At 45.2% G+C, this 26,530-nt stretch overlaps 1 protein-coding gene across 1 annotated transcript in view; it reads right to left on the bottom strand.

Moving 5' to 3' along the window:
- The window catches only part of LOC146190218 (cell adhesion molecule Dscam1-like), a 175,672-nt gene that overhangs the window by 76,869 nt on the left and 72,273 nt on the right, over nt 1-26,530 (bottom strand). The window contains exons 6-10 of the mRNA XM_084600681.1: nt 21,159-21,391; nt 14,237-14,398; nt 7,064-7,354; nt 5,482-5,601; nt 2,432-2,611 (exon numbers count right to left, since the gene is read on the bottom strand). Of these exons, the coding sequence (XP_084456807.1) occupies nt 2,432-2,611; nt 5,482-5,601; nt 7,064-7,354; nt 14,237-14,398; nt 21,159-21,391 (986 nt within the window). The remainder of the gene's footprint in view (nt 1-2,431; nt 2,612-5,481; nt 5,602-7,063; nt 7,355-14,236; nt 14,399-21,158; nt 21,392-26,530) is intronic.

Raw genomic sequence — 26,530 nt, forward strand, 5'->3', positions numbered from 1 at the left:
AACATCGGTAATTGGGCAAGTGACGTATGTGCCGTCAGGAACTGCGGGGAACGGGGCCAGTGGAACATAAATAGCAGCTTCGGGTGTTAGACGGACAAATTCGGCGGATCGGAGGCGGGGCTTCACATCGGTGTTTTCGGGTCAGTAGGGCAGGTCTAAGCGAAGAAGGCCAGTTGAGCAATCAATCAGGGCAGCATGGGCCGTTAAAAAGTCGATGCCGAGGGTCACATCGTGAGGGCAGCGGTCGACAACAGTGAAGAGGACAGGGGTAGTGCGACCGGAAATACTGACGCGCGCAGTGCACAGTCCCACGACGGCAGCGACGCTTTCATCGGCGACACGAACGGCGGATGAAGCGGCGGGTGTGACAACCTTTTTGAGACGGCGGCGAAAGGATGAGCTGAGGACTGAAATTTGGGCACCAGTGTCAATGAGGGCAGTAGCAGGGGCACCATCCACACAGATGTCTAGAAGGTTGCGGCGATGAGCGAGGGTCAGCAGAGGATTTTCGGGCCGGGTCGTCAATGCAGCATCACCTCCGGCAGCTGCATTGGTTAGTTTTCCGGAAGAGAGCCAGAGAAGTGAGGAGATGATGGACGGTGAGGTAGGGGCGAGCGGGACCTCCGGGTCTGAGGCGACGGTGAGCGGCTGGACATTCGCGGGGCTGGCGAGTTAAAGTCACGAGAGCGCGTATCCCGGAAATGGTTTGGGTGTGGATATTCGGCGCTGCGACCAGGAAAGTAGCGGGGTCGAGGTGGGGGAATCCAACGGCTGCGGCAATGAGGAGAAATATGGCCGACACGTGAACTGTTGAAGCAGATGGGTCGGTCCTCCGATGTTCGCCATTCGTCCGGATTGCGGTAGCGGTAGCGGTATCGCGTCGGCAAGGGCGCAGTTGGAGCCGCAGCTGCTGCCACCGGAACGGTGGGTTGGACAGATGGCTGCTGGTTAGGTTAGAACTGGGGCTGTGCGGAAGACTGGCCAGAGTTGAAGCCCACGTTCGCGTTGAGGCCCACATTTGCGAACTCCTGGCGAACAACAGATTGTATTTAGGCTCGTCGAGTGTAAGTCGTCCACCTACTGGCCGATCACTTCGTACCTAGTTTCTTCCCATGAAATGTGAAACATTCTTACAATAAGTTATACATAGTGAAATAATACTAGACTGCTTTTTTATTACCTGCTTCAAAGTTTACGAGAAACATCTAACTCTCTTACCTGCGTTGCAGCATTTGCTAGCATAACGGCTCGATGAAAGGAAACAACCTTGAACCTTAAAAGTAGTACTATCTGGGACGAAAGTCTGTGGACCACGCAAACTGCAATCAAGGCACATAACTTTAGCATCGGAGGGTAATTTCGGACACTACTTGTCGATGTGAAAACTGGACTTTAGTTCTTTCATGTGTGCTGAAAAAAAGAGTTAATAATTCTTTTACATTATGCTTCTAGTCCAAAATCGCTAGATGTGCGGTCAAGAGACTTCTGTCATCGGTAGTACGTTGAAGATGACGCGCTTGAAATGTTGAGATGATTTCCTTTACATCATTCAGTACAATATGTTTAGGAATTGCCTTTTTTAATTATTTTAGAGTGATAAGAAATATATTGCAACAACTGCTAACGTTTACGCGGGTAGAAACACCAACAAAGAAGCAAGTACTAAGCTGGGTCGGTTTTCAGCATTCGTAGAAAGAGATGACCGCACACATGCTACACGTCTGCGGTATAAAACATAAGTCCTCCAAGCAATGCCAAGTTCGATAAGCATATCAGATTAACCTTGACTTATGGAGAAGTCGACAGATGGTAAGCAGGCTGCTTAATGTTTTAATTTGTCTATATCATTATAAATCCAATTTATGAACCAATGTTAGCTACTGACCTCAAGCTTGGCACATAAATGCAATCGCTCTGCAGAAACAAGCAAATCCTGCCCACGGCTGCCACGAAAAGTATATACTATTTCTCAACTCTCTGTCTCGCGGCGGAAGAAACCAGAATACATCAACGGCACGTAAATTAAATTTATAACAGCAAAATGCATTTTTCTAAATAATAGGGATGGGATTCAATTTCTACCCAATTCTTGGAGACTTACCTGCGCCGGCACTGGTAGAATGTTCATATTTCAAATAATTCTCGAATAAACGTTAAATACATTTAGTTATAAAATAAAAGAAACACTTCGACATACTCGATTAATAAAGCCCATCTGTCGCGTATCCTGCCGATTCTAAGCAACATTCATTGAGAGCCTACTATAAAATCGATAACATGAATGCTTGTACTCAAGTGCACATATGCCGCTCTACAGATCAAACTATGAAAGGAAGCAACGAAGTGCTAAAGATAGTTACTCCGCAAACACGTTGTTAGCTGTTTCTTCGCCAAACTGTACTTATATCTACGGCTTTCTCTTGAGTCTTACCATGCACGTCGAGTTTGACGACAGTGGACACTCCGGATCCGACTCCGTTCTGTGTCTGGCACAAGTAGCGTCCAGCGTCTGTGAGGTCCACTTCGTTGATGACGAGCGAGCCGTTCTCCAGCACCCGTAAGCGAGAGCTGCTTGTGATAGTCGTGAACTGTCGAACGCCGTCTTCTGATTCTGTAACCCCTCGCATGAGACCGAACGATAAAGGATATTTTAGGCTGGGTGTCTAAGAATTACCACACTTTTCTTTTCGTGACTTACTGTGAGAAACTTACAGGTTCTTTAATGTTGCGAAAACAGTTTTATGTTCTCAGGTTCGTTTGTCCTTGAAAGGATCGTTTGGTTTATGGGGTTTAGCTTCCCAAAATGACTCAGGCTATGAGATACGCCGTAGTGAAGGGCTCCGAAAATTTCCACCACTGCTGCTAAAGGAACTTCTGTGCTTGTTCTTAACAGGTGTTACCTATTGTGTCTTTTTATGACTTAAATCCTAATATTATGGCCTGATTTATGAATGCTGTCTATTTCAATTAGAACACAGTGACGGGATTAGCGCCTGCAGTTTAATGGGGAGCGTTTGGACCGTGTTTTGTTAGCTTTGGGATGCAGATGTGCAGGTTACATATTAGTTCTTGTGGGCACATCAAACTTTATAGGTGCGAACATCCGCTCGCACTACAAAAGTGACAAATAAAAAGACGCACTCCATAAGTCTATCTTAAACCCACTTAAAAGCATTGAGCATCTACAGTTGAAAACTCGGTGATATTCCCCCTTTCAGCTATTGCAGCTGAGAAAATTACATAAAATTTAATCTTGAGTGGGTCTTCTTAATAAAAAATGTGTACGTCACGCTTCCAGCCAACCTTATCACAATCGCAAAAACATGCTGGCCGTATATGAGGGACAAAATGAGTTGGAATCACGGCCCTCAGGGTGAAGTAATTATTGACGGACGGAAATTACGCGAGAACCGCCAAACTGCAATTTCCCATTGCTCCAAAAGCCACTCATTATATATCTTATGTTGGTTTCATGCCGCGCTTGTTTCTGAACCTGCAGTTTGCTACGCCAAGAAGGCAGAGCAGCCTTTTTCTCCCGCTTACTGTCATTTGAACACATATTTTAGAAATGTGGAATGCGGTTGCAATGCAAGAACACGCTAAAAAGTGTCCGCTCTTGAAATGATTACATTCTCTTTGAAAGCTTATACGTCGAATCGCTAACCGGTATTCGGGTATGAAGGAAACTGATCTCGTCCGCCTGGTCCAGGCATTTGTCATTAGTAGAATCACCTACACGTTACCCTACCTCAAACTTAACGTAGCAGAAACACAATGTGTTGATTGCCTGATCAGACGGGCATTCAAGTCCGCACTTGGTCTCCCCATAAACACCTCCACGGAGCGATTCAATGCCCTCGGAGTCCACAACACTCTTAGCGAGTTGACAGAGGCCCACATCACCTCTTAATACGAACGGCTAACCCACACACCGACCGGACGCTTTATCCTTGACCCTCTCTCAACCGGTTACCCCGCAACAAGACAGGACAAAGTGTCACTTCCAATAAGTCTGCGAACTCACTTCAAAATCCTACCTCTCCGGAAGAATATGCACACTGAATTTCATTCAGACGCGAGTAGAAAGAGCCAAAGCCCTACACAATCAATACCAGTCCAATCAAGACGTGGTCTATGTCGATGGAGCTGAACACGCGGACCGTAATGCATTCGCGATTGTGACTGTAAATTATCAGGGTCCTCAACTCACGGCTGGTTCGGTCATTACCAATGACCCGGAGGAAGCGGAGCAGGCTGCGATCGCCCTTGCGATAAGCTCAATCTCAGCACTTTATATAATTAGCGACTCGAAAACCGCAATAAGAAATTACAGCAAAGGCAGCTGGATATCCCCTATAGCACTGAAATTGCTGCTATCACCGTCACCGTTCAATACGGATAATTTGGACACCAGCAAATTCCTTCCTCCTCTTCTTCCCTGTGTCTCGTCATTTGGCTGGTTAAAAATGAACCCTTACAGACTTGCCCAGTCATCAACCTTGTTGACATTCCTCCCTTCCTGGTAATGAGGCTGCCCGCAATTTCGCCGGAGGACTCGTCAGCCGGGCAACGGGACAACAACGCATGAGGTTGGCGAGGGAACTTATGGTTTCCTATCAAGAAAGTACACTACATTTCCGTCAAACACCTTATACCCTCCGGGACACAAATCTCTTACAAAGGCACAGGAGATCACCTAGTGAAAATTACAGACGCCTTCCTTCCTAAATCCAGTCACCTACGCCCATGCATACCCTGCATTATACGCACCGTACTGTAGCTTATGCCATCAGAGGGCCAACTTACACCACATACTATGGGCATGCCCACGAGACCCCCCTCCGCGGGATCTGCAGCTCTCCACCTGCGAGCAGTGGGAGGCCGCTATGCTCAGCTAGGATCCGGTAATCTAACTGCGGGCCATCGAGCGTGCAACCAAGGTCGCCAGAGCTCGAGGGCTCCTGGCCATCTAAGGCGGAAGCTCCTGCTTGCCTGACTTCCTCAAATAATAAATGTTTATCCTCCTCCTTCTCCTCTTCCTCTGCAAGTGAAAAGATTGCTTTGAAACTTTGCTTTAATATATTCCAACACATCCCTTTTCTGATGGAGTCGAAACAAAGAGGCGTCCGAGTGCTGTGCAATGTCAGCACACGTTAAAGATCCCCAGGTGGTCAAAATTACTCCGTAGCCCTCCGCTACGTCTCCTCTTTCCACTTCAACTCCGACCTTTCTCCCTTCCCTACGGCGCGGTTCAGGTGTCCACAGAAACAAGTGTGAGATACTGCGCCTTCCCCTTCCTGTGAATCAAACTAATAATAATAATAATAATAATATTAATAATAATAATAATAATAATAATAATAATAATAATAATAATAATAATAATAATAATAATAATAATAATAATAATAATAATAATAATAATAATAATAATAATAATAATAATAATAATAATAATAATAATGCCATAAATATACTCACGATGCTCCTTCTTCCATCGTACAACAGGAATAGGGAAGCCATGTGCTTGACAGTTGAACATGACAGAACGACCCACTACAGCCGCTTTGTCCTCGGGTTCATGGCTCCACCGCGGCCCCACTGCCAGCAACATAGGGAAGAAGAATGAGCTTGAGAATAGGTGAGACCACCAAAACTTATTTGTAAGTGTTCACATTGAGGCAAAATTGAAACTAGGCATATAGGTATCAAATTAGACATACGTACGCCAAGATAAGCAACTGAATTGCATTTTATATCCAGGAAACATAATATATTCCACTTAACATAAAACGAGCAACGGCATAATTACAACACAAACTCTACCTGATATAACCAAGCGGCGCCTCCAACTTGATGCGCCACGTGCAATCTTCACTGTGCGGTCTTCACTTAACGGTAGTAAGTGTCCTCTCGCGCACCTGATATGTGCAGTGAAAGTATCAATTCTAGTGACGACAGCGAACACAAGCGGTCAACTGCGTAGGTATTTGAGGCACACTGCAATTTTATAAGAGTGACTGCTTTATGAAATGGAGCGAAAGCAGTTTCTCTGTAATAAATATAACAAAAGGTTTTGTGCAGTAATTTATCAAACTTGGTCTTCGCTTAGCACTCGTCAGAATAGCTCTGGTGGAAAGCATGTATAAAGAGGAATAATTATACACAATCGCATGCGCATGTCGTTAAAGACTGAAAAAAAGCCTGCAGCGCAGCGCAGTCTTGTATCGAGTCAGGTTTTGTAGGAGCCATTTAGCGGAGAAAGAAAAGTTCGTCGTGAATGACGCTTCGGTTATTTTATAAATTTTTCAACGCTTCAAGCTCAAATTAAGGGGCTCTTCACATCAACTTTATAAAGGACGTCGTAGTAAGCGGGTTAGAAATATGCAGTTCCCGATTTACTGTGTAGCGTCATATCGAAACGATAGGATAGTATAGTTAGAGGAAGAAATTGGAAGTTGGTACAAAAACCTCACACCTTTGCTTTTTGCGACGTTGTTACAGCTTAGTTCTTTTTGTTTCGAGACACTTTGCTTGGTTCATATGCACCCTCATAGGCGGTTAACCAGTCTATTTTCAAGCGTGTTTACTAGCATATTTGTTTTAGGTAACCATCCGTACTGCTGAACTTTCCCCGTGTGTGTGTGTGTGTGTGTGTGTGTGTGTGTGTGTGTGTGTGTGTGTGTGTGTGTGTGTGTGTGTGTGTGTGCGTGTGCATGTGCATGTGTGCGTGTGCGTGTGTGTGTGTGTGTGTGTGTGTGTGTGTGTGTGTGTGTGAGTGTGTGTGTGTGTGTGTGTGTGTGTGTGTGTGTGTGTGTGTGTGTGTGTGTGTGTGTGTGTGTGTGTGTGTGTGTGTGTGTGTGTGTGTGTGTGTGTGTGTGTGTGTGTGTATCGGGCTGTTTGCGCATCAATCCGTGCACTCTAAACCAACTCACCGCTTGCTGCTGAACGCACATGAACGGAGTAAAAGAACGATGCCCTGGCTTAATCTCTTTAAGGCACACTGTTATACAAAGAACACGTATCTAAAGTACCCGACTTGGACGAAATCAAAGGAGCTCACCGCGCACTAGCATAGGCGCAGTGTAGTTAGCCGAAGCGGCAGGGTTTCTTGCGACGCACGTGTAGAGACCTCGGTGAAGGAGCTGGCGAACGGCGGCGATCGAGAGGAACGAAGTATAGTCGTTAGTGCGCGCCACCATGGCCCCCAGCGTCCGCTCCTCAAGCGGACGGCCATCTTTAAGCCAACCGATGGAGATGGGCAGATCCCCGTCCGATACAATGCAGGCGGCGCCCGCCCGCTTGCCCTCCGTAAGGTCGTCCGGGAAGCTGAATGGGCTGACCACGGGTGGCGCTGCATGCACATCGAGAAATTTCAATAAATGGAATGATGGCATAGTTAACCGATATAAAACAATAAAGATAAAGGGGAAAAAACGAGCATGATGGCAACTGCTACTACGCCGTTTCAAAGGGGACGCTCCTATATATTCCATTCATCCATCCATGCAAAACTATTTGAGATTTATTAAATTTTAATCAAAGCGATCTTTTAGAGTGAAAGCTCCACTACCCAGGTGCAGAGCCATTAACCGCTTCGTTATCTCCAGATGACCTTCAAGCTCAGCCAAGGTCTACTTGGGACTTTGCCCACCCAAATTCTGCCTAAGAAAGTGAGCTGTGGTAAACTGGTGCACTTACTGGCAATTTATGATCGCATTACCAACAGACCACTTTACTAATTTCACGTCCTAGTTAATTATAGTTATTTGGTTGTTTGGAATAAACATTTTATTATATTTTCAAGCATATATCTACGCTACAATATTTTTGGATAGCTTATGTTCTGTATAATTTCACTGGTCTAACTGCTGGTAAAACTTAATTACCAATAATTATTAAACTGGGGATAAAATGGACCTTTAAAGTACAGTCTCACATCACATCTTGTTGAAAAAGACTTTGGCGAATTGAACGCAGGAATAAATTCATCGTACATCTATTGCTCGATCTTCCACCAGGTTCAATCCGTATACAATGCTTTGTTCCTGCAGGCCATTGATCACTGCCTCACTAAACTGTTAACCGGGAGTTAATCACTGTCATGCCGCTCACACATGTACGCTTGACTATGCGCACTCTTTTACTAAAGGCTATTGAGAAATTTGTTTTCCTCGTTTTAGTACACTGTACTGAGAAAATTAAGTCCACTGCAAATGTTTTGCAAAAATTTCCATGTCGCGAAACATACATCATTTTTCGTGATTCGACATAATACTTGGATATATTCTTTACAGTTGTTACAGGAAGTCATTGCCTTTGCCACTTAAGCAAAACGCTTATTGTCTCGACCTCAAAGGTGCTGACACACCTTGAAAATAATTAGCACCACCAAAAATGGCGGTGCTACTTACGTTACTCTGAAATGCCACCTACTCTCCACTAACTCTGAGCGCCGCTTTTAGAGAGGTGCCTCAGAAAATTTCTCAGTTTATGATCAAGGCCTTTTTTAGTGCCCTGCTTCCTACATTGCTAAATAACTTTTAAAAACGCGTTTAGACACTTTAAGAAAGCTGTTTTTTCAAGGCGCATGTAGTCTGAAAATGCAATGTAGCATATGTGAAGAACGGCGTGAATACGAGAAGTGTATCCACTCATTTAAAAGAAAAGAATGGTCCTTGCACCACATGCTTTCCCTTAGGAAGACCGACATCCTTCTGGGCTTCCCGCGCTGGCTACTGGTCTCAAAATATTATTTTGACCCGGTGCACATTTCCGTCGATTATGTACATCTAATCCAACCAGTGCAAAAATATACCTGTTTTTGAAGATTATGTAGTCCGTAATGTACCATCCACACAACCTAATCTCTGTCTTCTTTCAGGAGCCAGTTTCTCTAGTGTCCACCAAACTAACGCTTTACAGATTTTCTGCCCTTCAAAGCTGGCGCATGACTTACAAACTCAGCGCGCTGTTTCCGGTGATTGTGCATTAACACGCAGACCGAACTACTTTCTCTGTTTATTACGAATTTTTCCCGCTGCAGTATTACAAATTTATCACAAGCCCGCACACATCTCACATCCATCCGAAAGCCAAATCTTTTAACTTTCTCCATGCACTGTCTAATAAGCATTGATGCGTTCGCATATCGTGTACAAGTTCCGCGTTGATATTATGTATTGGGCTCGCACGACGTCATTTTCTGAGGGGATCACTTTTGATTTTCATTGACCCTAGACGTATCACAGGAGATGCTGAATTGAATGATGCAAGACACTCCTTTCCTGAAATGAAGCAAAATCGTTTCGCTGCGAACTACAATTATTACATCTTAAGCATTTTGTTCTTCTTCCTATCTCTGCTATAACAAAGAATGGCACAAATGTTGCACGCTTAATAAAGAAGTAGACCTCTTAATATTTCATATTGGTTTCTCTTTACCGGCATCATTCTGCATTCATAGGGTTCTGATTTATTCTGTACAATGTATGCTTCATTCCTGCTCTATTCTGTACAAAAATATTTCAAACGTTGGCTTTAGAGCTATCTTGCAACTCCTTGCAAAAACATATCTTTCTTTAACATTACCAAAAGTGGAACACTAATAATTAAAGTTACGATATGTCTTGGATGCACCACGCAAATATCCTAAGGTAGGCTACCTCTAGTAAAAATTTGAAATTCCGTCTCTGCCCTTTTTATACGCCTTTGTTAACATTTTGCACATATTGTACATTCCGTGCGTTTCACTGTTAACCCACAAACAAGTGGGGCAGTGGTGTTTAATTTGGTGTAGATGCAATAAAAGTTTTGACAGGATGCCTTTCTAATACAAAATGAAGCGTTTTACAACTAATTTTAAACGTTAGTCACTATTTTATCCTTTTAATACTACCATTTTATGTGGACGAAAGATTATGCATTTGAAACGCCGCGATGTGGATAACGTTTCCTTCGTGATAATTGCAACTCATTTCTTGGTCTATACAGTGAGAAAATAGTTCCTCTTTGCCGAATTATTGTATTTCGTTGTTGTAACTTCAAAAGCATAACAATAGTTTAAATGAGTAATAAATATTGTTCCTGCGATTTGAATAAGCGTTCAATTATTTACAGCAGCACATATGTACATATACACATCCGCATACAAGCAGTCAAGGGAACGCCATGCATAGAATAATTCGAAGATGTTTCATAGAGTTTCTGTTTTATAACGTTTGAAAGCCCGAGGGGCCGGGAAAATTTGATGAACGAATACATTTTGTATGCGGTTACATTGGTACGAAGGCAGAGATTTCGAAAGAAACTACGTCATTGCGTTTATGTGCTCTTCTTATGTGACGATATGGCTGTATTTCACTTCTTCGGGAGTACGAACGCTGAGGAAACTCTAATACGCCCCCCGGAAATTACTTTTACGGATAGCAAGCTTTGCCGGAATGTTCAATCAGGGTCCTCTCTATAATTCATTTCCCAATGCAAGCAATTCTCTGGAGCAGCAACAATGCATTAAAAGCCGCTTCACGTCGCAAGGAGCAGGAACGCTTTGCGCAAACACTATATACCGCTCTCGAAATGAAAGCTTTAACAGGGTATGGTAATATAACATGGCCTTCTTTAAGTTTGACCTCGTTGTTTTATGGCTTCCGCTTCAGCAGGTTGAGAACGACCAGAAGGAGCTGCTTGTTCCTTGAGGAACTGTTTCACTCACTGCAGAGCGACCTTTAGTAAACTTAGCAACAGGAATCTGTCTTGCAAATGGTGGCGATGTTCAGCACCCCTATATTTTGCGAAAGTGCTACTCAGATATAGAACAGCGCTCGTAAAGAAGAAAAGCGAGCCATAAAGCTTATATTTAGGAAGTAGCATTGGAGCGTTGATATGAACGAGAACTGTGCACCGTCTGACGTGGGCGTAAGGGAAGCGTGCCGGCGTCGTCCATGCAGACTTGCTGATGCGGAGAGGAGATGGAGCACTGGGGTTAGTCTAAAGGAGGAGGGTTAAGCTAGAATATCAGGTTGAAACGAATTTCATTTACAGTGGAAATAGAAATTCCAATAACATTTTCAATTACATTCGTAAATAGTAAACTTAGAACTAGAATTAAAGTTGTAATAAGGGTTAGAACTGGAAATGCAAAATGAAATTTACCTATAAATTTAAATGGCATCTTTACTTTGAATAGTAGTAAAAAACAACCAGAAAACATCCGAAGAAATAACATGTCACATTGAGACGCAAATTCACTTTCGCGTGAATGAATCGAGATCGCCAAAACAAATTGTTTACACATTTGCTTCCGGGTAAACGGCGTCGATCGCCTCTGAATATTTTCTGCAAACCTCTATTTGGGGTTAGGAAGGTATGCCCTAAGCTAGATCTAATGCGCGAATGCTCACTAAAGGGAGATGGCTTACTTTTCAGCCTAACTCTTTCCGACTGTGCTCCGAAAAGCAACAAATGCGCTCTCGCCATTTTTTTATATGCAATGGGGAGTTGTGTATGTTGAAACATACGGCAGGAAAGGTTTTCAAAGAAAAAAAAAAGAATAAATACACAATCAGTGCCATTTCTGAAATACGGGGCACGAACGTCCTATCGCCCCGGCCCACGCTTACTTCCTGGTGTGTCACAATGTCATCCCGATATTCAGCGTGGCATCGGAATCCCTAAGCTGTACCAGAATAACTCCCTTGCGCATTCCAACCGCTGAAAGGCCCAGGAAGCTTACTGATGCTTCAAAATGTCGCACACCGTTAAGGGTTTCCCAGCGCAGGAATGCGGAGCGCGGCTCTGAAGAGGGGATTTTCTTCCGGCATTTCGACAGTTGCTCACCGAGCTTTGATATGTTCTGGCATCTGCCAAGGCTGCGATCTTTCTCCCCAGCGTTCGCTGCTCCAGATTCGACTTGAAGATGGTGCGGCGTCTTCGTTCCTTGCAATGCTGTTGTCTCTGGTGCTTAGCCGCCGCATAAATATTATCTAAGCATTTAGATAACGAAATGTGTAAGAGCATTCAGCATGTGTATGCCACCGCCTATACGGCAGCATACACAAGCGGCATGCGCATAATATTTATCTTCATTTACGAGACAAATTAGACTATATTATATTCTAGAAAAATATAACAAATCCAGTGCCCTAGTAAAAATGCTTAGACTATGTAAATAACTTTTAAATGAATAGCTATTCTTTCATAAACAAGGTATGCAGCAAGACGACAAGATATCACATAGATGTCATGCATCTTTTAAGATGCAGGTTTTGAAGAATTCACTGCGCGTATTTTAACTGCAGTTGCGCTAACTAATTTAAACCACTACGCAGCATTATGGTGCCATGCACAACTGAAGTCGATGTTATTATTAAATGCATACCAAAAATGTCCTGTAGTTATTAAGAAAGAAGTAATTCATGTACTTTAGTTGCAACGTCATTGTGCGTACAGCCCACACCTAACTTATGCATAGATCTTCAGTCTAAAATCGGCCCTTACCGTTCAGTCGGTCTGTGTTGCTGACGAACAAAAACATTTGAGATCACCGCGGCCAGCCGCACTAGGAAAAATGCGTAAGCATAGCTCCAAATCAATCCCCACGTGGAGTAACGTTGCGCTATGTTTTTTGTACCGGCGCACGTCCTCTGCCAGCGCGCCCAGACATACCACACCGCCGGCTCTCCATGACGTCACAGTTACTATTGGGCGCGAGCTCCACCGCTGGAGCAGGTGGCTCTAGTGTCAACCTAGAGGAGCAAGTGGGATCACGTGACTCCAATTACTGCTGCTGGAGCCAACGTTTATAGTATCTATAAACGTTGGCTGGAGCATGCGCTGGATTGAATGTGTGCGTTTTACAGGCTGGAAGTCATGGTTTTCGCCGCAGGTTTTTTGTTTGACAAAAATGAATAATTAAAGAAGTTATTACGCTGGATAAAAAGGGTGAATGTAAGATTGTTTTATTGCCTGGTAGTATAACATGTAGAGAAAGATTTTTCCAGAATAATTTAAAATGATCATTGAATATTTGATACAATAACTTAAGTCAAAATAACTACTGTGATTTATGACCGCTTATTTTTGACTGGATCTGTCACATGTCTTTCTTTAACAACAGCGACAACAAAGCTGTAGGTGTGCAGTGTAGAACTAAGAATGTCTTATTGCGGAAAGAGGCGAGTTAAAATTACAATTCGTAAGTAGAAGAGGTTTTATTTCGAATTCTTGTAAGTCTTAACTCCCTCATCAATATTCATGCTTCAATACCAAATAAATCTCAATAGTCACACCCACCTGGATCTAGACCTAGTAAAGAATGTAGAAAATTTGCATCGCCATAAACCGCTTGGGGCTTTTTAGATTAAAATTAACTGAAACAATGCTTGAAAGCTATCTCACGGTTCCTACGAAAAAAATAATGGAGTTTCCTATTGTTTCGTCATAGAGAATAAAGTCCTCAGTCAGATTAATCATATTCCGTTCTTGTTATGACCACATGGACACTGGATAAGTATCTTCAGTGTAGCAATTAAAGCACTGATTAAAGTTAGTGTACGCGCAACCAACATTCCCTGTGCGTCATTACCTTCGGTTCCCATTTTCTTCAGCGCGTTTTGTCAAAGATCTTTTCATTTGCATTATAGGCAGACCCAAAATACTCTAGGAAGAAGCGTCAGTGTACTGAGCGATGGCAGTGCTCGTTAAATATCTCCAGGCGATCAAAATCACTCCATAGCCCTCCACTAAGGCACCCCCTTCTATCTTTCCGCTTTCGCTTTCACTTTCCTCCCATCCCTTACGACGCCGTTCAGGTGTCCGCAGTACACGTGTGGCTGATACTGGGCCTTTTGTTTCGCCTGTGAACCAATGTTAGTACTATTAATAAAATAGTGTGCAATATATTCTCCTCACATAGTACCTCAAAATTAGAGCCGTGTAAACATTATTTAAGCGATACTAAAGTGAAATGAAATCACAGCCGTATATACCTGAGAAGCTGTGAGGGAATACATGGATAGCTTCTTTCTTTCTTTCTTTCTTTCTTTCTTTCTTTCTTTCTTTCTTTCTTTCTTTCTTTCTTTCTTTCTTTCTTTCTTTCTTTCTTTCTTTCTTTCTACTCTATTTTCTCCTCTGTCCGCACGAGGCGGAGGAGATGGCCGAGCTACAGAGCTAGTAGAATGCCTGTGCATTTTCTTTTCCTTTTTCTTACAGTCGCAACAACAATAACAACACTCACTCATGACGCGCACAGCCAGCTGCCCTCGTGCAGAGTTCCCCTGAGGGTCACGGGCCGTACACTCGTACCAGCCGCTGTCCTGGCTGCGTTGCACCTGGGTCACCACCAGGGTGCCGTTTGGGAAGCTCCGCTGTCGGTGGTTCTGAGGAAGCCAACGCCCGTCTGTCCGCAGGCATCCACGGCACCCACCGAGACGACATGAGCGAAATACAGAAGAACGGGAGGTGTTGCGATGTGGTTGATATTTTAAGTCCGCAGATTATTTAAAACACCATTACCACAGCGTCTAGTACCGAGCTGGTTAAAACAGTGCGTCCTCTTGCAAAATTGCGCAACTCTTCGCTGCAAGAGGCGTGAGCTTTGAACGCAATAAAGGCTTCTATGTATGCACTTTACTGTAATAGAACCTCAGCACAAGTTTCACGATTCTGCTCGGGCAATCGTCGCACTGATGATCATGAAGAGTGGCTGGAGGAGCAGCAGTGCTTAGAACTGTGGATATATGTATTTCCGCAGGGCGCATTGAAAGGTCGTGGCTTGAGAACTGCAGTTCACTTCAGCCGCTCCAGCGGGTTTCGTAATATTTTGTGAGTTTCCTGCTTATTTGTGGCCCACTTGAGTGCCATTCAAACAAAAGCCTGCAAACTAAAATTTTTCTGCCTGCCTATTGAGTTTATGAGTTAAGCACAAAACTTTCCCAGCCTCTTTCGGCTTTTGAAGAACTTTTGACTATACTCCCGGAAAAGTCTTTGTGGCTATGGAAGCCAAAGCTACAGAGCCAAAACGCATCAGCTCACTGCGCAGCAGAATATAGTCCCTTGATAAATTACGCGAATCATGCTCTGGAATATTATATAATAACAGAAATGCTACGTTGTTGTTGAATCTAGATTGTGCTACAATATAGGCCAGTACAACGTTAGTGTAGTGCGTTTTAAAACCAGCACACGCCTCCATGCGAACGGGATGGGCCGTGCTATCTGCCGGGAATCTCCCGAAGCGTATGTCGGCTGCTGCTGCGTCTACCCGTTTGTTTCTGCGCGCTTTCGTAATGCGCTTGTTTCGGCAGCGTACGAAGCGCGTGATATTCATTAACCGCAAATATACGTTCTCATAGACCGTAAGCAGTGTAAAGAAAGACATTTCTGCGTCGCTGGAGGCTCGGAAGCCATTATTTCAAGCAATGACGGAAACCGTACCCGAGGCCTGATATGACAGAAGAACATAGTGTAGTAACATCATGACGAAAGCCCCGCCCCCGTAGCCTTGGCTACATAACCAGATAAACTTGTCCGCGAGTATAGGGAGCTTGCATGAAGCGATGCATGCTTCGCCGAAGAAGTTTGGCGTCCGGCTGAATTTCTGGGCGACTTTGGCCGGGCACAACAGCACTCCCGCCATCAGACAATGCGCCGGGAAGACGAGCTGCTCGCATGTGGCTCGGATATCGGGCGCGCTAGTTCGCCAGGTTCCTCCAAACTCACGTCCAGTGTCCGGGCGCCAGGTAGCCTCACGTGCCTCGAGTTCCATTTGCCAGGTCAGGGTCTCTGCCGACAGCCTTGTTGCCGGGGCACGCCGATCAACTTCGCTCGGGTCGCTCCGATGCCTTTGCATCTCGCCACTGGTAGTGTGTTATCGAGGCTTACCAGAGAGGCGACAACTAGGAGTAGGTTTCCTTGTCAATAAGTATATAGCGGGTAATATAGAGGAATTCTATAGTATTATTGAGAGGGTTGCAGGCATCGTAATTCGGCTTAATAAGCGGTATAAACTGAAGGTTGTACAGGCCTATGCACCTACATGTAGTTATGATGACCAGGCAGTTGAAAGCTTCTACGAAGATGTAGAATCGGCAATGCGAAAAGTAAAGACGCAGTATACTGTACTAATGGGCGATTTCAATGCCAAGGTAGGCAAAAAACAGGCAGGAGACAAGGTAGTAGGTGACTATGGCATTGGTTCTAGGAATAGCAGGGGGGAGTTACTAGTTGAGTTTGCAGAGCGCAATAACTTACGAATCATGAATACCTTCTTCAGCAAACGGAAGAACCGGAAATGGACATGGAAAAGTCCTAACGGAGAGACTAAAAATGAAATCGACTTCATAATGTGTTCAACCCCCGCCATTTTGCAAGATGTAGAGGTAATCGGGAAAGTGCGATGCAGTGACCACAGGATGGTGAGGTCCCGAATTAGCCTAAATCGGAAGAAGGAACGCAACAGATTAGTAAGAAAGAAACCCATCAACGAATTAGCGGTGAGGGGGAGGGCAGAAGAGTTCAGGATCTCGCTACAGAATAGGTTTTCAGCTCTAACTGAGGATGGCGACATTACCCCAGAGGCAAGGAACAATAATTTCAGAGATATCATTACTGAGTGCGCGGTAGAAGTAGGCAGTAGGATAGTTGGAAAGGATACCGGTAAGCTGTCTAAGGAGACGAAAGATTTGATTAAGTAACGCCAGAGTATGAAAGCTTCCAATCCAACAGACCAGATCGAATTGGCCGAGATATCAAAGCTAATCAATAAGCGCAAGGTGGCCGATATTAGGAAGTATAACATGGAGAAAATTGAGCATGCTGTAAAGAACGGGGGAAGCCTTAAAGCGGTAAAGAAGAAATTGGGCATAGGCAAAAACCAGATGTATGCGATAAGGGACAAGGCGGGCAACGTCATCACTAATATGGAAAAGATAGTCAAAGTAGCCGAGGAGTTCTATACAGATCTCTACAGTAGCCAAAGTAGTCAGGACCGTAATGAGATTGGCGGTAGGGAAAAACAGTCAGACGCTCCAACTGTGACGAAGGACGAGGACAAGAAAGCACTAGATACTATGAAAAGGGGGAAATCAGCTGGAGAGGATCAGATAACTACAGATTTGCTGAAGGACGGGGGGGATATCGTGCTAGAAAACCTGGCCACCCTGTATACGCAGTGCCTGGTGTCATCGACGGTACCGGAACCATGGAAGAATGCAAACATTATCCTCATTCACAAGAAAGGGGACTCTAAGGACCTTAAAAATTACAGACCAATCAGCTTACTGTCTGTTACGTATAAGGTATTTACTAAGGTAATCGCTAATAGAATCAGGACAACCTTAGACTGCAATCAAGCAAAGGATCAAGCAGGGTTTCGGAAACGGTACTCTACTATCGATCATATCCATACCATCAATCAGGTGATAGAAAAATGCTCGGAATATAACCAGCCCTTATACATAGCATTCATTGATTACGAAAAAGCATTTGACTCAGTTGAAACCTCGGCGGTGATGCAGGCATTGCGAAATCAGGGGGTCGACGAGCCGTACGTGAAAGTGCTGGAAGATATATATAGCGGCTGCACAGCAACTATAGTTCTGCATAAAGAAAGTAACAAAATTCCCATAAAGAGAGGTGTTAGGCAAGGAGACACAATCTCCCCAGTAATATTCACAGCTTGTTTAGAGGAAGTATTCAGAGACTTGGAATGGAAGCAGTTAGGGATAAGGGTAGATGAAGAATACCTAAGTAATCTGCGATTTGCTGATGACATTGCCTTGCTAAGCAACTCGGGGGATGAACTGCAAATAATGATTGATGACCTAGACAGGAAAAGTAGAAAGGTAGGCTTGAAAATCAATATGCAGAAGACTAAGGTAATGTTCAACAGCCTCGGGAAGGAACAGCAGTTTACATTAGGTAGCGAAATACTGGAAGTAGTAGGCGAATATGTCTACTTAGGACAGGTAGTAACCGCAGACCCGGACCACGAAAAGGAAATAACAAGAAGAATACGATTGGGATGGAGCGCATTTGGCAAGCACTCGCAGATTATGACTAGCAGCTTACCGGTATCGCTCAAGAGGAAAGTATACAACAGTTGCATCTTGCCTGTACTTACCTATGGGGCTGAAACGTGGAGGCTAACCAAGAGAGTTCTACTTAAGTTGAGGACAACCCAGAGGGCTATGGAACGAAAAATGGTAGGGGTAACATTAAGAGATAGAAAGCGTGCACAGTGGGTCAGAGAAATAACTCAAGTTACCGACATTCTAGTAGAAATTAAGAAGAAGAAATGGACATGGGCAGGACATGTAGTGCGAAGAGAGGATAACCGATGGTCGCTGAGGGTAACAAACTGGATTCCAAGGGAAGGAAAGCGTAGCAGGGGGCGGCAGAAAGTTAGGTGGGCGGATGAGATTAAGAAGTTCGCAGGGGCCAAGTGGATGCAGCTAGCAGAGAACCGGGTTAAGTGGAGAAATATGGGAGAGGCCTTCGCCCTGCAGTGGGTATAATCAGGCTGATGATAATGATGATGATGAGTGGTAGTGGTAGACTGTTCTGCGGCTTGCAAAACTGATCGACAACAGCCAACACTCAACACAAGGAAGTACCCTCGGTCACCCGTCAAAACCAGACAGAGGAAAAATTTCAAATTCAATTAGCTACATTGTTGTCCCCTTTTTGCTCCCACTACAACAAGATGCAATTGTATAGGATGCAGTACACAAGGTTCAAACAACAATTTTGCACATTAATAATACATAAACAGCAGGGAAAAGTAATAATCAATAATGAAAAAGTTCTCTTGAAATCACTTGGACTGTAGACCATAACTGAGGAAGCAAGGAGGTCTTTTAATGTTTCCCAGTCTGCCTGCGAACATAACAGTCCGTCGCGAAGCAAGAGAAGGTAAGCAACGCGGAGTCGCTGCAGGAAGCGCGGCCTAGAAGGCCCGACTTAGAGCGTCTGCGTCAACAAGGTTGTGCCAAGGAGTTGGTTGCGCAGCGCGCGTTACCCGTTTCGTGAACGAGGGCTGTCAGCTCCCTGGGCGGTAGCGATGAATCCGAGTCGGCGCTGGTGAGATGAAGAAAAGGCTTTATACACTATTTACAGGCATTTACACAACGAATTCGGCTCTGGGGCCGAAAGCTAATATAGCCATACGCGACTGTTCTCGCGCAGCGACGGCCGGGGAGATTCCGCCGCGTCCGCTCTCTGAGGGGGCGAACTGCTCCCGATGGGCGCTAGTGGCGAACTCACTCGGAGTCTCGAACGGAAGCACTTGAATCTCCGTAACCGAGAAGCCGTTGATGCTCAAATGGTCCAATCCGACGGCAGCACTTTCGCAGGGCCAATGGGAGAGCTTGCTGCGCTTTTGCTTCAAATATGCCGCGGGGCGAGAAGGGGTCCACCGTCAGGGCCACGGCGCCGCGCTGTCTGGACGCTCAGCTCATGTTGAAACACGTCGCTTCTCTCCCTCTGGCACGGCTCGCCTCCAGTGCACTGTTGCTTTGCAGAGAAGTATTCGAATTTTGTGAAGGAGGCATTCGCCGATGAATTTGCCGAAGAAGTTCGGCGTCCGGCTGAATTTCTGGGCGGCTTTGGCCGGGCACAACACTATGTAGCGGGGCAGCGTTCGTAGCCTTATCGGCCGCTCAAGCATCGTGAGTATGTGCGAACTTTCCGTGAATAGCTGTAAATGTAGGACGCAGCCGATGACATATGGAATCCGACCGCACTCGATCCAGTCAACCACCGTCTCCTCGCCATTCGCTGATGTAGGAGGAGGCAAAAACTCAGCCCGCACACTTACGGACGCGAATTATTTGTCTCTACGACTGCCGGATTCAAATGGTCGCACTGCTGTTGACCGAGAGCTCCCGATCGCAAAGTAGCGATCGAAGCGCGTAGAGCACCTTTGCTTCTGACGGCAGCCCGGCATGCGCCCCTTCGTCCCCACTTCGCTTCGCGATCGGCACACTGCCTTAGCCGGTGTTGCCGCAAAACCTCCTGAGACGTGTAGAAGGCGTCGTCTCGTTTTTATTTTTTTTTTTTACTGCGTCAGTTTTTACTGCGTCACGCCGGACGTGACGCAGCAACCAATTAGGAGCGGCGAAAGGAACCAGTTCCCGAACGGAACCGTCGCTGGATCTGGCCCCAGGATTCTGTTTTGAGGATAATAGGCAAAGCTTATGTGCAAGTACAATTCAGGTTTTGCCTCGAAGTAATAGTAACAATGCGTTTGAAAAACAAAAACAAGAAGCATTCTAAAAGAGGTGATGTATGCAGTAAATCTGTGAAGACGGACTCAATATTACGACACTGTGCTGATAAGTCAGGCAGATATTAAATGGTTTACATAAGAAACGTTAAATTTAGGGGCACAAGCAGAAGGTTTAAAGTAGCCGATACTGCTTGTCAGCTTGAGTCCTACCATCGTCATGCCAGCGGAGAATGCCCGCAACTGCTGGAGTTGGACATATGCTTCAAACGGGCCGAAGAAAGCAGAGAATAAAGCAATATAGTTATCTCGCATGAAGGTGCGCCGGCTATATTTTTATACCTTTACTGTTGAGACTCCGAAGCGCGCGCAAAGGAAGTAGCTCGTCAAGGTTTCGTCGCAATAAACCCAAAAGAAAACAATCCGCTCTGTCCTTTAGATTCTATGTTAAACCATTTCACGAGGTATCACAACGAATGATATACGACTTGTTCTGTGTTCTTGATGGGCAATGTAAGCACCAGAAATTTTAAAACGTTTTTTTTTTTTCTTCAGGCCGTGCCATTCACTTAGGGCACAATTTATGCTCACTATTTGCATTTAACACCTTAAGATCTGCTACTGGTCATAAAATAGTAAATATTATCACTGTTTCTTTTCACATTTTTCACATTTTCACGCACGCGTCGACGCCTACAATTCGATATTTTTTCAACAGAATGAGATTACTCTAATCGGTGGAAGGAGAAGACGAAAACAATAACTCGCAAAAAAAAAATATCTTAAGAAGTGAATGACAGCAGTCGCGCACAAGGTGTGCGCGAAAACGAGCGGACAGTTTTCGATATTTCTGCAACTGGGCGATGCTAAGCACACGCTCAATCGTCAGCGCTTTTATCACCGTTAGCCCGCTTCGGATTCTTTGTACGGGCACCTTTCTTCCAGGTGATGCTTTGGATCGGGTGTCCCGCCACAGGGCACTGGAAATGCATCGTGCGGCCAGCCAGCGCCGTCACGTTTGCGGACGGCCTGCGCGCCACTGGCTTTCCCGGCACAACCAGGCGCGCCGAGTGCGAAGCCTGTCCCGCGCTGTTCCGGGTTACGCAGGCGTACAGGCCACCGTCTTCCACGCGGACGCCCGTCAGGTTCACGTAGCTGTGCACCAGACTGAAAGAATACGAAGGAGAGAGGGCAACCAGCCTTGTGATTTGTTGTACTCCAGTTCAAGCTATTTCTGCCACTCAACCAATGAACATCGTTATCAAGTCAATGCGCTAAGAAAGAGTGTTGGCTGACGCTTTCCGACAGAGTACCGTGGAGCGTGACTATTGAAATAAGATTATTGTTTTCCTAAAACTGCGTATTGTTCTTCGTACCCCAAAGACTACTACATATTCTCATTTATAACCTTCGTTTTTATTGGTAATGCTTATGGGCATAAAGCCATACAATTTATTACTGCAGCGTTGTAAGTAATAATATTTATTGTAACTTTTCACACTAAAAACAAAGACGTACTCAGTACTCATTAGAACAAGATTCGACATATTAGTGGCATTAAATGGGACATCAATATTTTCTCGACTTGTACATCGCTGGTTGGGAATTAATACTCGGTCATCAAAGTTGAAAGAACACTTTACATTTATTAACTTTCTCACTTGTAACGCAATTACATCTCTGAAGGTTTTATTCAAATTGTTGATAATATTGTCACCGTCAAATAGTTCAACCATCCAAGATCGCTTTACTGGAACGTGAAGGGATGCGCACAAAACAGCGGCACCTCGAGAGAAGTATCACTGGCCATAGGCGCAAATAAAGTGAGCCAATGTTAAGCATTACAGTCTGGCTGCGCCACGAGAACGGTTAGGAATGTGGCAATATTGACAAATGTAACAAGCAAACCGTCAGCATAGTCAGATAAGCAGTTCCCATCAATTGGCGTATATAAGAGTTGAAAATGTTTCAAAAATTCCATGTTGAGAAACTTACACTTCTATGTACCTCCAGTCATATGAATTGTTAAAAGGCATGAGAGGAATAAATATAATTTCTTGCTTTCTAGCATCTTCAGCAAATCTGAACGTTCCTCTAATTTATCTTTCCTCAATAAGAAAGCGCGAAGCTCTGCCGTCTAGCTTTCTTCTTACCCTGACAGATAAGAGAAATTTGTGAAATACAAATTACTCGACTAAGCATTGTTTCAAATTTAATTGTTGCTTCCGACTTCTTTTACAAGTTGCAGCACCCCGAGTGAGAATTCTTACGAAGTTATCCTGAAAAACCGCTGTAGCGAGGACGCAGCAGCTAATTTCGTTCACTCATTCATTCCTGTTTTGCTTTCTGTCATAAAAACGTTGACCACAATACTAGATAATGAAGAGCTCTGAAATACTTGCTGCATTAATCTTCTGCCACGCAAGAAGATTGTGTAGAATACTCAAGTCCGAAGGTTGGCGCCAAGTTCGTCTGTATGAAGACTAGGATCGTGTGCTTGTCCAGGAAGGAAAAGATCCATGCAGAGCGGCTAGACTGTTCCGCGACTACAAAATATTGGCAGCACAAAGTACAGAGTTCTTGTGGCATCGAGTTCGAGTTTCCCTACCGAAAAGGAGGGGCAACTACACTGCACCCAGCAAGGTCGACGTCGTGGACGACATCGAGCTCTCGGATGAAATTCGCGGCATCCTCGAAAAAGGGCCAAAATTCTCCTTTGAACCCGCTGCAGGGAAGCCGGAACTTCTGGCCATGGCTCGACGTATAGCAGGAAAAGCAAAGGAGCGAGACAAGGACAGAGCCGTTTGGGATGGAGCCGAAGCTGTGGCAAACAACGTGAGTCACTGTTCTAGGCGCTTGCCTCAGCAACGAAAGGTGGTCAGCTACTTAAAACAGCATGGCTTAATGGTAGTCCAGTCTGACAAAGAGGGTGGGTTTGTGGTGCTACAGGAAGGAGCGTATGAGCAGAAAGCCATTCAAGCTGTAGAGAAGAATTTCAAGAAAACTAACTTCAAGAAGAGAATATTTTGTATTAGCCTGTTCTTTCTGTGGGATGAATTTAGAAGCTTGTTTTCTGCATGGGCTGTATTTAGCAGCTTGTTTTCTGCATCGGCGGCGTTTATAGCCTTTTCGCTTCATTGGCAGCATTTAGTAGCCTGTTCTTTCCATGGGTTGCACTTAGTAGCATGTTCTTTCCGTGGGCTCCATTTAGTAGCCTGTTCTTTACATTGTTGTTGTTGTTGTTGTGGCTGGAAGAAGGAGAAAACGAAAATGCACGGGCCTGCTACTGCGCTCTGTTGCTGAGCCACCTCCTCTTCATCGTGCAGACAGAAGAGAAAATAAAGAAGAAAGAAAGGAAGAGGGAGAGAAAGACGCGCGCCGCAGCAACAGCCGTCGTCCACCACCGAAACGGTGGCGGGTGCAATGACAGCCTACAATAGATAAAAATTATGTGGCAGGCTAGCCCCCGCCGGTGGTGGTAAAAACATTTATTGCCACAAAATGAAAGGAATTATTTCAGGCTGGGGCAAGTCTAGGATGGCCTCCAGTCGGGAGCGACCTCTTGAGCGTGATTAGGGCCAGTTGCGTAGTTTTTCTTGGGCTGGCCAACAGCTTGTCCCATTCCTCCGCTGAGGGAGCTGGCAAGAGTGTCTTTGGAGGGGGATTGCTGGCGCAATCCCACAGTATATTGTCTTGGATGGTCTGCGTCCCGTCACCGCAGTGCCGGCATGCAGGGTTGAATTCTCCGTTCGTAATTAACGATAATCGGCAGGGGCTAAGAATGGCCTTTGTTTGTAGGCGTCTGAGTGTCGTGGCTTGCGCCCGCTCGAGGTCGGGGTGAGGGGCGGGGTACGTGCATCTTAGCTCGCGATAAAAGTTTGTTACCTCCGCGCATGTGCGCGGCGCCTCGACAGGCGCGTCCGTTTCCGATAGATCTCCCGTCTCCCGGTTGGTTCAGCCTCGGGCTAGACGGTCGACCCCTTCGTTTCCGGAGTTACCCGCGTGAGCCGGAACCCATACGAAATTAATTTTGTGATTGAGAGATCGGTTGTGCAGAATTCGCGCCGCGAGTGCGCTTACAGAATTTTTGGCGAAATTTTGAACGGCGCTTTTTGAGTCGCTTAGAATAGTTTTGGTGCGGGGATCCGCGATGGCCAGTGCGATAGCTACTTCCTCTGCCTAGCATATGGAGCTAGCATGAAATGTTATGGCGTTAATTAAGGTTGACATTGGAGTGTCCATACATGCCACCAAGCGGCGGTGACGCACCTGTCCCAGCCCCATCAGGCGAGTAGGCTGCATTTAGAAGCCTGTTATTTCCATGGCCTGCATTTAGCAGCCTGTTCTTTCCAGGGATTGCATTTAGTAGGCTTTCTGTCCATTGGCTGCATTTAGTAGCCGGTTCTCAGGCTGTTCTTTCCATTGGCTAGAAGCCTGTTCTTTCAATGGCCAGCATTTAGCAGCCTGTTCTTTTCATGACCTGCATTTTGCAGCCTGTTCTTTCCATGGGCTACATTTATTAGCCCACGCTTTCCGTGGGCTGCATTTAGCAGCGGTTCTTTCCGTGACCTGCATTAAAAAGCCTGTTCTTTCCATGGGCTGCATTTCGTAGCCAGTTCTTTCTATGGATTGCATTTAGTAGCTGTTCTTTCTATGACCTGCATTTGGAAGCCTGTTCTTTCCATAGCCTGCATTTAGTAGATGTTCTTCTATGCATGGCCTGTATTTAGAAGCCTGTTCTTTCCAAGGGCTGCATTTAATAGTCTGTTCTTTTCATGGCCAGCATTTGGAGCCTGTTCTTTCCATGGCTTGCATTTGGAAGCCTGTTCTTTCCATAGCCTGCATTTAGTACCAGTTCTTCCATGGCCTGCATTTATAGCCTGTACTTTCCATCGTTCCGTGGGCCGCATTTAGAAGCCTGTTCTTTCCATGGCCTGCGTTTAGAAGCCTGTTCTTTCCATGGACTGCATTGAGTAGTCTGTTCTTTCCATGGCCAGTATTTAGCAGCCTGTTCTTTCCATGGGCTGAATTTAGTATTGTTGTTTTTTCCATGGCCTGCATTTTGTAGCAGTTCTTTTCGTGGCCTGCACTTAGAAGCCTGTTCTTTCCATCGCCTGCTTTTAGTAAACTGTTCTTTCCATGGCCAGTATTTAGTAGCTCTTCTTTCCATGGCCTGCATTAAGAAGCCTGTTCTTTTTATGGGCTGCATTTATAGCCTGTTATTTCCATGTCCTGCATTTTGGAGCCTGTTCTTTCCATGGGCTGCATTTAGTAGCCTGGTCTCACCATCGTCAGCATTTAGAAGCCTGTTCTTTCCATGGCCTGCATTTAGAAGCCTGGTCACACCATCGTCAACATTTAGCAGCCTGTTCTTTCCATGGGCTGCATTTAGTAGCCTGTTGTTTCCATGGCCTGCGTTTATTAGCCTCTTCTTTCCATGGGCTGTATTTAGAAGCCTGGTATATCCATGTCCTGCATTTCGGAGCCTGTTCTTTCGATGGCCTGCATTTAGAAGCCTGTTCTTTCGATGGGCTGCATTTAGAAGCCTGTTCTTTCCATGGGCTGCATTTAGTAGCCTGTTGTTTCCATGGCCTGCGTTTATTAGCCTCTTCTTTCCATGGGCTGCATTTAGAAGCCTGGTATTTCCATGTCCTGCATTTCGGAGCCTGTTCTTTCGATGGGCTGCATTTAGAAGCCTGTTCTTTCGATGGGCTGCATTTAGAAGCCTGTTCTTTCCATGGGCTGCATTTAGTAGCCTGTTGTTTCCATGGCCGGCGTTTATTAGCCTCTTCTTTCCATGGGCTGCATTTAGAAGCCTGGTATTTCCATGTCCTGCATTTCGGAGCCTGTTCTTTCGATGGGCTGCATTTAGAAGCCTGTTCTTTCGATGGGCTGCATTTAGAAGCCTGTTCTTTCCATGGGCTGCATTTAGTAGCCTGTTGTTTCCATGGCCTGCGTTTATTAGCCTCTTCTTTCCATGGGCTGCATTTAGAAGCCTGGTATTTCCATGTCCTGCATTTCGGAGCCTGTTCTTTCGATGGGCTGCATTTAGAAGCCTGTTCTTTCGATGGGCTGCATTTAGAAGCCTGTTCTTTCCATGGGCTGCATTTAGTAGCCTGTTGTTTCCATGGCCTGCGTTTATTAGCCTCTTCTTTCCATGGGCTGCATTTAGAAGCCTGGTATTTCCATGTCCTGCATTTCGGAGCCTGTGCTTTCGATGGGCTGCATTTAGAAGCCTGTTCTTTCGATGGGCTGCATTTAGAAGCCTGTTCTTTCCATGGGCTGCATTTAGTAGCCTGTTGTTTC

This window comes from Amblyomma maculatum, chromosome 4 (genome assembly GCF_055883805.1).
Source record: "Amblyomma maculatum isolate TAMU_Amacu chromosome 4, ASM5588380v1, whole genome shotgun sequence".
NCBI lineage: Eukaryota > Metazoa > Arthropoda > Arachnida > Ixodida > Ixodidae > Amblyomma > Amblyomma maculatum.